Raw genomic sequence first — 11,508 nt, forward strand, 5'->3', positions numbered from 1 at the left:
GTGGTCATCCACCAAAGGGCAGGATGAGATCACCCGTCCCCTACGCTTGTATCCCTGACCTCACCCTTCTCTATCATTTGTTGGCTGCTGAGGGGTTATTATTTCCATCCCTGTCCTTTTGCAGTGACATTACAGAACAAGGCAGCGGGAGCCTTGTGCCTTCAAAGGGCTCAGTAGTGTCAGCAGGATTTTATCTGCGAGGTTTTAGGTTTGGGCAGGATTCGTCTCCTCCTCCTAATATACCTTTTCCCAGTTCTCTGGTCACATTCACCTACTCAGTGTTAAACGAAATAAACAGCAATGTCATTAAAATAATAAACCTAAATTAGATCCAGACATCCCTCCGTGGCTCAGAACTTGCTGTGCATACCCACATTCGCTCTGCTGGGCCCCCATCTCCAAATAGGAGGGTTAAAAAAACTGAACGCAGCCCAAGCTCTGCACAGTGACTTAAATGTCAAGTGGTAAGTGAAGGAAATTCCCCACAGCCCACTTCCCTCTGAACTCTCCATTCCCTGCCTCCAGCCACGCAGTAACTTCCTGGCTACGACACATTTCCTCACCCCACACCCCCTCGCTGCTACAGGAATTGCTAAATACAAACTCGTACGGGTACGAGCCGCTGCCCTGGGAGCGGCCTCCGAGCTGGGGATGGTCATGGCCGGAGGTTTTAATTTAGGATGGTAATAGAGAGGTTCATGAGGCGTGCTGACTGCAGCACTTCACTGGCAAGAACTGCTCCGCGATTCTCACTGCTTATTTGTGTAATATGTAGCAAAGGGAGTTTGGGGCTGTTCATGTCTGAGACACGGAGAATATTGTATTATCTGCCCGGCGTTACGCTGCAATTCCTATTAGGGCTGGTGCTCTGCAGCTGAGCTGAGCCACGCACCACGAGTTGGAATTTTAGTTATGTTAGTGGGTGAAAGGAGCCAAGTTCGTGGCCTGCAGTCGTCGGTGGAGATACACCAGAGATAAATATTCCCCACCGAGACACTGGCCCCGACAGTTGTGCTGGCTGTACAGGACTGTATTTCCAGTCCTCAGCATTTTGACAGCTCAGAGCATGGCTGTGAGAGGAGCGTGTCCCAGTCGCATGTGGCTGCCACTGACCTTGCTCGCAGGAGCTCAGATCTCAGCTCAGCTCTGCCACGGGCTTCCTGTGGGGCTCGGGCGGTGCTGCGATGCCTGTGCCATCTTCTGCCCTGTGAAGAAGCAGAATAACATCGACTTCATTCATCGCAGGGGGGAGGTGATTTAGCCAGGCCAAGTGGGACTTTGGGGGTGCTCTGAGATCGTGCCAGGAAGCTTTATAAAAGTGCAGTGTGCTATTCATTGGAAAGAGCAGCAAAAACCCCCGCAGCAGGACTGACACGGCATTCACAGCCTGTAGCTGGGGCAGAGTCCTTCCCACCTTGCTTCTGTCTGCAGATCCTTGGATGAGGCCACCAGAGATGGCAGAGCCTGGTGTTCCTGTCCACAATGTGTTATTTGCTCAGCTGCTGTGGACCACTAGCCACAAATCAGCCTGTAGCTTAGAGACCTGGGTGTTTTCTTGGTGGGATACCAGCCCGATTTATGGGGGCTTGCTGTCTGCATGCAGATTTATTTTTAAGGCAGAAGAGCTTTTAGACAGATGCAACGGGAAGACATGCAGAGTTGACGGTGTATGATTGATTTCAATGCCTCCTATTTATAATAATGTTTCATTCCCTCTCTGCAGGATGAACAGAAATGCATAGAAACAGTGGAACTGGAGAGTTATGACAAGTGCCAGGAAGTGCGTGCACTACTAAAAAAGAAAAACCGTTTCATTTTAATCCGCTCACCGGGTAAGAAGGTAGGATTGCCTTTCTCATCACCCTCAATTCTGCTAACTCCAAAATGAGTCCCCAGGCAGCTGTGCCCAGAGCAGACGAAAGGCTCTGAGGTTTCAAAGCTGCTCTTTGGCAGCTGGGAGAAATGACCTGTAGCTGAGAATACAATATGCAAAGAGGAACACTATTGTCTTGTAGACTTTCTTACTGTGTCGGTGAATCAGTCTTCCTGCTACTCAATTTACGAGAACATTTTCCTCTTGATATTTTTTGGCCTTATCACTTTCTTTCTTCCAATACTGCCTGAGCAGTGGAGAATAACCCACGTGCTCTGGGCGAGGAAGTGTCCCTGTCCCAGCTGTGTGTGCTGTAGCTCTGCTGAAGTTCCAGTGAAATCAGCGATCCCGATCCATGTCCTGCGACAGTTCCTGAACTGGGAGATGCTCATGTGAGCAACTCCAGTGCAACGTTACTTGCAGCCAAACAGCTCCTGGAAGAAAAGATTTATTCTGCAAATGTAATGAAACTACAACCTTAGGTTCCTGCGCAGCATGTGGTTATATCCGGGACCAAATAAGCAGGCTGGTGCCACAAAGAAGTTACACATCCACCCGAGCTCTGCCTGTCTGCAGGGATGAGCTTGCCCTTACTGTGTATGTCCATCATCACCACACATACTTTGGAGGTTTTTCTGCATTCCTGCGTACTGCATGTCAGCATCTTTTTGGGCTGGGATGTTTCTGTTGTTGCTCTCAGATAACTCACTTTGACTTACATTCTAATTCCAATGTGATTTTGTTGGCTTAAAAGATCTTATTAAATCTCCAGATCCGAGAGGTTGTGAGGGGACACGAAACATCCTAATTTCCATAAGAATATGAACGGCCAAAAATATCAACTGACATGCATTCCCTCATCTCCATTTTGTTTAAATAAATGGAGATTGTTTAGTCGTTGTTGTCATTGCTGCTTATTCTTTCACTGCCGTCACTTAGCATTTACTCATCTGACAGTGCCTCCGGGCCCCAGCTGAGTTCAGAGCACCATTGTGCTAAACTTGGTTCCAAACAACAAATCAGAACTGTCCTCCTGTCCCAAAATGCTCACATGGAGCGGGGCGGGAGCGGAGAGGGAAGGTGAATGATGCGTGTTTTTCAAGTAGGCACAGTCTGTATCGGGAGAAAAGGGATATGAAGCAACATGCACCAAGGTTATGGTAGCCTGGAAATAAGAACCCGTGCTAGAGAGCTTCTGCTCAGCACAGGGTTACAGAGCAGTGAGTGTCTCCAGTTTGGCTGGGGGTTCAGTGTTTGTTTTGTAACTTCATTAATCACAAATAATGTCAATTTTAGATCGAAAGCGCCTAACCCTGGCCGGCTTGGTGTGTTTTCTGGAGGGTGTCTGAACCACCACAACTGCCCCTGTGGGATCCTTCTGGCTACTCTGTGTGTACACACCTACTCCCAGGGAGGCTAGAAACAGCCTGTGTGCTCAGGGATGGGCAGCATAGTAGGAATTATTTTTATTATTTGCAAGCATATTACTTAGGCAAATTGTGTAGGAGCTGCGTGTGTTTCTGCTCTGCTGAATGAACCAACAAAGGGTGTGAGACCTGTTCTCAAACCTTTCGTTTCTTGCTAGGAGAAAGATATGCCCAAATTCTGCATTGAAAGGGAAAATTCACCCTTTTGGTATGCTGGCAAGTTTACAGCTCCCCTGGTTTTCATGCCAGTGATTAAATGGAGACCTAGATAGAGGCCACTTTTTATAAGGCTCTTCTGGTGAAAAGGAGGGCTTTTATAAGTGAAAAGTTCCCTGTTTGTTACTCCCTCCCACCCTCCCTTTGGCTGGGAATCTGGTCCGGGTGTTGACACACAACATATTTTGCAGATGTTAGAACAAGCTTCCATTAGAGGGCCAATGTACACAACTGGCCTTCTTCTGTTTTGAAATTGCAGCTGTGGCAATAGATATCTGCCGAACGTTTTCCTTTTGGGAGACTTGCTGCCATCTGCAGTGTGCACTGCAATTTAAAATCATCCTGTGAAGTGGCTTGCCAAGCCCTTCCAGGTCTTGCTCAGTTTCTTTGCCCCCCTATCCTGAGCACAAGGCCAGAGAATGCAGAAAGTGAGTGAGTAACTAGGAAAAGTCATTTGTATTTCAGTGCACCGACAGAAGTTTCCCTGTTGAAAGCAAGGACCCTGGTTTAGCTGTAGGGGAATCCAGGTTTAAATCTCTGATGTGACATTTCTGAAGAGCAGAGGACACTTGCAAAGAGCAAATAGTAAAAGAGAAACCGTTCAACCCCTCTCCAATGTCTGAAGGACCTGTGCCCAGTATAGCTCTGCTTTCAGTAAATCGATCAGTTAAAACTCCTCTGCAGTAAGAGTTGCACCCAAATAAATAGGTTGCCTTGCTAAACACTGGTCTTTGATGGCAGTACCCTAGATTCTGCTTGCCCTAGTCACAAGGATGAAATTTTTCTTAAGCCATGACAATATGAGCATGTCACTGGTCAGCTCCATGTGTGGAACTGAAACAAAGCGCTGCCCTGAGCTTCGATTCTTCAGCAAAGGAAGTTGGAAGTGAGCAAAAGACCCATCCTGCTTAGAAATCTCAAATGCTTCATTCCGCCCGCAGCAATTAGATGAAAATGGTTGGAGACGGAGAGCTGAGCAGAGAACTTGTAAGAAAGGGCAGCAACCTTGGCTTGGAGGCTTTAAAATGTACTCGTGATGCAAAGAGCAGTGTAAACGACGCCTGGTGTAAACTGCCTGGAGACTACAGAGATTGGCACAAGGCTGGCATTCAGCGGGTCTGAAAGCCTTCAGCTACAGGGAAGAATGGCAAGAAAGAGACTGGTAGGAAGGGAGAGTCCACCAGCAAGTGCTGCAGCTTACCGCAAGTCCTTCCCTAACGCTGCCGGGCACTAACTCAGCACCTGCGTTCAGGGCTGGAAATTTCCACTGCTTATTTTTCCCTTCGTCAACTTTGGAGGGGCCTGGATCTGGAAGCTGCAAGAGATTGCAGTGAAGCACGTTTGCCCTGTGCTTTGGGGTCCGAGTTTGGCAGAGATATTGCATTATTCCCAGCGTTGAGGCAGCTCTTGGTTCAGCTGCAGAAAAAAACACAAGAATCTCCTGACAGTCCCTTTGCTTCTGCTTTTCCCTCCATGATCCAACCTGACAAGGACCCAAATTCATGCAGGAGAAGGCGGGAGATGACCTCACATCTGGCAGATGGACTCTGGTGCGTTCTCGATAGCCACTGACCCAGCTGTGCTCTGGCATCTGCCGGAGGTGACCACCCAGTGCCAAAAGGCAGCAGAAGGGATCGCGTTCCTGCACCTCAGCCAGCAGGTCAGGAGCAGTTCCCAGTCCAGTTTAGCCCCGACCCGCTGGCAGCTGAAGCTTTGCACTGAAGTGGCTGAGAAATCGTGGGTTTCTGTCACCCACCTCTGCGACAGACTGGCAACAACTAGTGGAAAAACTCAGCTGGTATTGGTAAATGTCTTAAACTGCAGCTTTTCGCTTAGTGAAAGTACAGTGGGATGGCCCTGGGAGCACTTCTGCTCCCTGGAAAGCAGGGTGAGCGTAGCCACGAGGGTCTCCCTGCCTGCAGGACTGATGTCTCTGAGAAGAGGTGGAGCAGTCAGGGAGATGTGCTCGCTGTCGTCACAGGCAGTGGCCGGAGTGGGAGCCTCTTTTGTTGCATGACATCCAGGCAGTGATTCAGCAGGAACTGACTGGCTGCGCCGTGCTCCACGCTGACTTACAGTAAATCGCGTACCCTGTATTCGCAGCTCACAATGGTCGCTCTCACATTAGGGTTAGCCGTGACAGCTTTTCCTGGCACACCAGGCTGTTGTTCGTGTCATGACTCAGGCTCAGCTGGCTTCAGCAGGCAGGAGAGCAGATGCGTTGCCCTGCTGGCTGCCCTCTGGCTTTAGGTTTGGTGTCGCTGAGTCTCCACCTAAAAGTGCTGCTGGAGATCAGACCCTGCCTAGAGCTGTGCAGGGGGATATCCTCTGATATCTGTCAATACTCTGATAAGTAAAAATACAAAGTAAATTCATTTGTTCCTTGTCTGCGGAGGACCTGGGGATCTCACACCAGTGTACAGAGCCACAGCGGCAGGCAGAACTGAGAACAACTCCTCCAGCTTGTTCCTGTGTCTTCTTGGCTTTAAAGCGAGCTTCCACCCCCCTGTGGGTTAGCCTCCTCCCCTGAGCCTGCGGTGGAGGACACGAGCCACAGAGGGATGCAGACACGCAAGGGACTGCAAGGGAACAATAAGGCTCTGTCTGGCAGCATCACGAGTGCCAGCCTCGGAGCCCCAGCAACCTGACTTTTCCTTGGTATGGGTGGATATTGGGCTAAAAAGGAGAAAAACGTTCTTGAAGAAGGGTAACTGGGTGCACCCAGATTTCTGCTGCCTTGGGAGCATCTTCCCGTGCATCCCCCTCCCCACGCTATCGCTGGGTCTGCGTTAGGTGGCCGCGGCAGTCGGTCAGCACTAAAAGGTGCATGCTGGAGGGAGACCTCAGCTTCTCATTGCTGACAAGCAATCCCCCAGAGCCCTCGCTCTGCCCCGCCGCGCAGCCGCGAGCTGACACCAGCACTTAGTCACAGTCCCAGCTCTGGGAGGCCAGCAGCTTTTGTCCGGGGACGAGAACGAGGCACAGAAAGTGGCATTAGAATAGGAACCTTGAAGTGAGGCAGGAATCCTTCCCTTGAACAACATGTACGAAGCTTTCTAAACCCCAGTGTGGGCTGCCAGGTCTTTGCCAGGCAGTGTGACAGCTCAGCTGCTCACAAGTAGAGCTTTCTCATAAGCTTTTGTAATCACAAAGCTTTGGGGCAAAATCGTTTCCAAACAAAAAACTTTTTAAGCACACACAAAACCAGGCCTGCTTGGGCTAAAACAAAACCTGGCTGTCACTGTGTTTTGGAGCCTTGCCTTCCCTTAGGTTCCCTGGTTAGCATGATCCTCCTGTGCCCTAGACAAAGAGCTCTTTTTCCAGAGCGCTGTGGTGCAGGCCCTAACCCCTCCTCTGGGCTCTTAGGAAGACATGTGGCCCCAATCACCTTATGTGCAAACTGATCAAACAAGTACACTTCCCCAAAATTGCTGCTTAACTCCCTGCTGGCCATGCTGTTTGGGAGGGTGTTGCACCTTGTCGTTGTGATGTGCAGGTGGAAAACTGTGGCACTGAAGTGAGCAATAAGTACAGAAAGGAAGGGCAGCAGGTTTCTAGCAGAATAGCAGGGCTGGACGTAAGGAGATCAGGCTTTAGCTCTGCAGAATTTCTGACGGTGCTGTGTTGGTCAGGAGAGCGTCCCAATAAGGATGTCTAGAGCATAGGTGTGTAAGATTTCAGGAGCTGCTGAGACCCAAAACAGTTTCCACTTTGTTGTACCGTAAACAAAACAGGAAGCTGCTAAGAGCATTCAACTGTCAGACACCCTTAGCTTTGTCTCCCTCATTTTATATAGTCCGGAGGTTCTGACCCTCTTGCGATTTCCGAATGTGGGGCCTCATTTACAAAAAGGCTGAGGCATTGCTCTTGAAGGCAATGCAAAGATGTTGGATAGCTGTAGCATGTCAAATACCTGAAAAAAATATCCAAACGAGACCTTCCTAGTATGGGTTTTGGATGAGCCTCTCTGTAGCTCACCTCCTCATCTGCGAAAGGCGGATAACTGCTCTGAAGGGTTATTTGTGAAGCCCACAGACATTGTAGTGAGAAGCAGCAAAGAAGAGATCATCAACGGACTCAGTAATTGTGTCTTCAGGGCAGGGCTTGAGCAGAGCGCAATCCGTAAGACATATTGACCCATAAAACACGCTGTGGCACAGCTCAGTAAGAGCACCGCCCGCCGTTAGGGCCGGTGATACGAGGAACTTGCGCAGCAAGGCTGAGTTAAGGCTGCCTAGGCGGCTTTGGGATTGTCCAAGTTTTGAGTGCTTGATTTTGCAACTCGCGCGATGTTCTTTAGCACAAGAGCCTACCTGTGGGCCTGCACACTGCAGATGAAGTCACACAAAGGGGCTATTTGGATCCAAGCCAGTCTGCCACTTGTAACATGAAGACGGCGTTTCTCTCACCTGAAGTGTACTCTGGGGCAAAGCTACGCAATACCTATAAGGAGCTCAGAACACAACAAAAAAAATAAATAGCACCCTACCTATTGTTTCTGCCGTGGTCAATAAGAGATTCAAAACACTGAGCACATCCTGGGATAACGCTGGAGGAAGGACAGACCTGGCTGAATGGGGAATAACCATACAATTATAACCATAATGGCCTTAATCTTTTTTTATTCTTAGGACAGCCGTTCAAACCCCAGAAATTTTATGTCTGCGGTGTCCGCTGCTTTATTTTTTCATTTGCAAACAGAAAAAGGTACAGTGAATTCGTTCACTTACGCCGCCCTCGTGCTGCATCCCGTCCCCACGCAGCTGAAGCAGTGTCAGTGCAGCTGAAGTCAGGGCCCTGGATCCCTGTATCGCTTCTGTTCTGCAGAGCTGCAGGAACAGGGAAGCGGGCAGAGCCCGCAGCATGCAGGTTTCCTACCGCTCTCTTCTCGCAGCCTGTGGGGAAGTTGGGGATAAAGCACTTTATAGCATTGGAACCGCCGCAGAACAACTTGGACTTTCAGTCTGATTCACTACCCACGGTTTGACCATTCCCCGTACAAACTTTATGCTGCCATGAGACCTGCTCCACGCATTCTGCAGAAGTAAAAAACTCTCACTTTCTTATTTCTTTATTTATTAGTGGCGAAAATAAAACTAGAGCAACAAACCGTTCAGCGTAACAAAATTCTGTTCGTGGGAGCTGTGAAGCGAAATACTTGCCAAAGCACAAAGGAATCTGTAGTTTAAACACAGGTTGGAACTGGATGTTATGTAAAAACTGAAGGGATATACATGGAGCAGAAAGCTGCCTCTCTGTTCTTGACAAGTAATGCTTAGGCAAAATTCTCTCTCCACTCTTGCAGGTTCATGATATCAAATTTCAAGCTCCAACTTCGGAAGAAAAGGAATCGTGGATAAAAGCTCTTAATGAAGGGATCAATAGAGGCAAAAACAAAGTATTTGATGAGGTAAGAGAAACAGTTTTCAACCTCAGTATTTCTGTGTCAGTTCTCATTCACTGCTTTTTGAGCTAGGAAGAGAACTTGCCCGAGACCCCACGCTGAATGCCAGGCATGGTCAAAGGAAAGAGAAAGCCCATTCACAGCTGGTATGCAGGGCACACCAAGCTGCATCCCCACAGGCTAGGAGCTTTTAGTCCCTTCAGTTCTCAGCCCAAGAAGCTAGAACGTGCAGGGAGGTGTTGGCGCCCTTCTACCTCTTGCTGCTTTCCCCTCTCTTCTGGCAGGGTTAGATGCAGGGGCAGCAGGGTGAGTAGATGTGTGCCAGAAGCACGGTCTGTACTGATGACAGCTAATGTCTCACCGAGAAGCCCATGGGACACCAGAGCTCACCGAAGTCAGTGGAAGACGGTCTGGTGGCTTCAGTGGGTTTTGGATCAGCCCCTCAGCGAATGCGCTGATGTTTCACTGTCCTGGAGGAAGCCACTGGGGCACAGAAGCAGCTGCAGCACCAAGCCAGGAAGGACTTGTCTCCCCCACAGTGTCATGATTCTCAGCACCAAGCAGCCTGGAAATGGAGGTGTTTGGTTAGGACATAGCCCAGTCTTCAAGACTGGAAAAATCTGCAGTGACTCAGTGCACCAGCTATTCTGCCTGCCGTCTGAAGTCCAGTGGAAAGTTACTCCGTGGCTTCTCAGCCCAGCTGCTCTCCTGCCTGCCCCTCAGCTGGCCCCAGCACCTGCACGCCCCAGTCCTCCTCTCCTCCTGATGTGCAGAGGCAAGGATGAAAATCGCACATCCTGGAGCCTGACCGACCTTGCTCAGCTCCCCGTTCGTGTGTGATCAGCCCCAAACCAAACTGAAAGAGCGGTATCAATTCTGCAGTTGTTTCTGTAACCGAAAGGAAGTGCACAAAACCACCACCACGGGAATCACACAAGAGCAGGGCAGGGTAGCTAGGAGACTAAGAAATCGGCAAGATGTGTTGAGCAAAGGAAACCAAAGCAGTGAGTAAAAGTTTTGAGTAAAGGGCTGAGCCCTGTTGGTGTGGTGCTGGAGAATTTAAACCCTGAGAGCTTGGTCTTTGCTTTTATAAGGCAAAAGCTGGAGGAGAGGCTGGAACATGCTCCGTTTTTGCCTGGGTAAATGACATCCAGTGTCAGGTTTTTGCTGGCAGCTGGGAGCAGCAGGGAGCTCCTTCATTCCAACTAGGATCAGACCTCAGATTTGAAGTGTTGCTGCACAGGCTAGGCACAAGCTAACGGGTCAGGCCCTCGGCTGGCTTGGCTTAGCTGTTCTCCACTGAAAGCCGTAAAAGCGCCCTGCCGTGTCAGCCAGGGATTGGGACCCATTTTTCCTCTTAAATCCTTCTTCCACCCTCACCAGCTTTTCCTATCGGACAGCCTTGTGGTCCGAAGGGCAGCAAACCGCGCTGACCTTTCGCCGTCCTCCGCACTGGCTCCGACCCTCAGCTGTGGCCAGCAGAACGTGGCAGAGCTGCGAAGAGAGGAGAGCTGCACGACAGCATGACAGCCGTCCCTGGCTGCCCACGCCTCAGCCCAGCGCTGACACCACTGCCACCACGCTGAGGACAACCTCAGAGTGCCTGGGCTGGCTTTAGAGGCTCTGCTGCCCATGGGATGCCTGTCCCCGGCCCCAGGCAGCGTGGGAGGGTGGCAGACTCCGAGAAATACCTGCGACGGGGTTGGGTCCTCCCAGCCTGGGCTGCCCAGAGAGGTTGTGGAGTCTCCATCCTTGGAGATCTCCTCGGAGATCTCCAGAAGCCATCTGGACGTGGTCCTGGGCAACCTGCTCTAGGTGGCCCTGCTGATGGCCTCCAGAGGTACCCCGCAACCTCAACCACTTTGTGATACCTCGCTGCCCATGTGTGATTTCTACTCTGATGCCAGGAAATGAATTTGTTAATTCAGCTACAGTTGCAATTAATCCAGGTCACTGCTCACACCTTCTATTCAGCTTCCTGCAGTCATTAGAGCCGTACAAGGGAAGGGCTATTACGAAGAACTGCTGATACAGTTCACCGTCAGGTCACAGTTATTAATGGGCTTTCACCTCTGAGACGGCAGCAGCAATTTGGGTGCTGTGCTCTGCCACACGCAGGAGCTGTTCCAAGCCCAGGCTGGGGTGGGGACAACAAAGCCCGCTTGTGTCCTTCTCTGTCCTGCCCTTTTGGCAGAGGGAGGGTTAGCGATTCCAGACCTGGAGGTTGGATGCTTTGATCTGGAGCGCCTTTTAGATAAACGCAGTTTTACAGGGGGTTGGTACCTTAAATGTCCATCACGTACGTGCGGGGCTTTGCAGGCAAACGAAGGTCTGAGGCTAAGATTGTAACGGTGAAATATTCAAAAATCATCCTGGATCCCCATGCTGCGTCCCTTCCTGTGTGCCAACGACACCTTTATAGATGGATCATAAGAAATTAATACCTCTTTTCTTCTCTCTTTCCCTCCCGTTCCCCCTTTTAAAGGTGAAAGTAGACGAGAGCCTTTCCTTGGACCACGTAACTCGGGACAGAGTGAAAATGACCCAAGGTCGCCGGCCACCCACGAGAAGCCACCTAAAGGAGGTAG

General features: G+C 50.2%; 1 protein-coding gene and 1 long non-coding RNA gene across 21 annotated transcripts in view; one reads left to right on the plus strand and one right to left on the minus strand.

The window, feature by feature from the left end:
• LOC308201089 overlaps positions 1-11,508 on the minus strand; it is a 57,018-nt gene that overhangs the window by 22,822 nt on the left and 22,688 nt on the right. For 16 of the 20 annotated variants that reach the window (XR_013956028.1, XR_013956029.1, XR_013956030.1 and 13 more), the window contains 3 exons: positions 9,311-9,485; positions 8,247-8,411; positions 1,114-1,205 (listed from right to left, as the gene is read on the minus strand). This is a non-coding gene — a long non-coding RNA (uncharacterized lncRNA). Of the gene's footprint in view, positions 1-1,113; positions 1,206-8,246; positions 8,412-9,281; positions 9,486-10,300; positions 10,415-11,203; positions 11,400-11,508 lie in introns of those variants that run through there. The other 4 variants (XR_013956045.1, XR_013956046.1, XR_013956034.1 and 1 more) reach the window with 4 other exon arrangements.
• The window catches only part of PLEKHO2 (pleckstrin homology domain containing O2), a 28,738-nt gene that overhangs the window by 10,061 nt on the left and 7,169 nt on the right, over positions 1-11,508 (plus strand). Inside the window, exons 3-5 of the mRNA XM_080607826.1 lie at positions 1,724-1,840; positions 8,822-8,926; positions 11,406-11,504. Of these exons, the coding sequence (XP_080463952.1) occupies positions 1,724-1,840; positions 8,822-8,926; positions 11,406-11,504 (321 nt within the window). The remainder of the gene's footprint in view (positions 1-1,723; positions 1,841-8,821; positions 8,927-11,405; positions 11,505-11,508) is intronic.

This window comes from Anser brachyrhynchus (genome assembly GCF_964034855.1).
Source record: "Anser brachyrhynchus genome assembly, chromosome: 11".
Lineage (NCBI taxonomy): Eukaryota > Metazoa > Chordata > Aves > Anseriformes > Anatidae > Anser > Anser brachyrhynchus.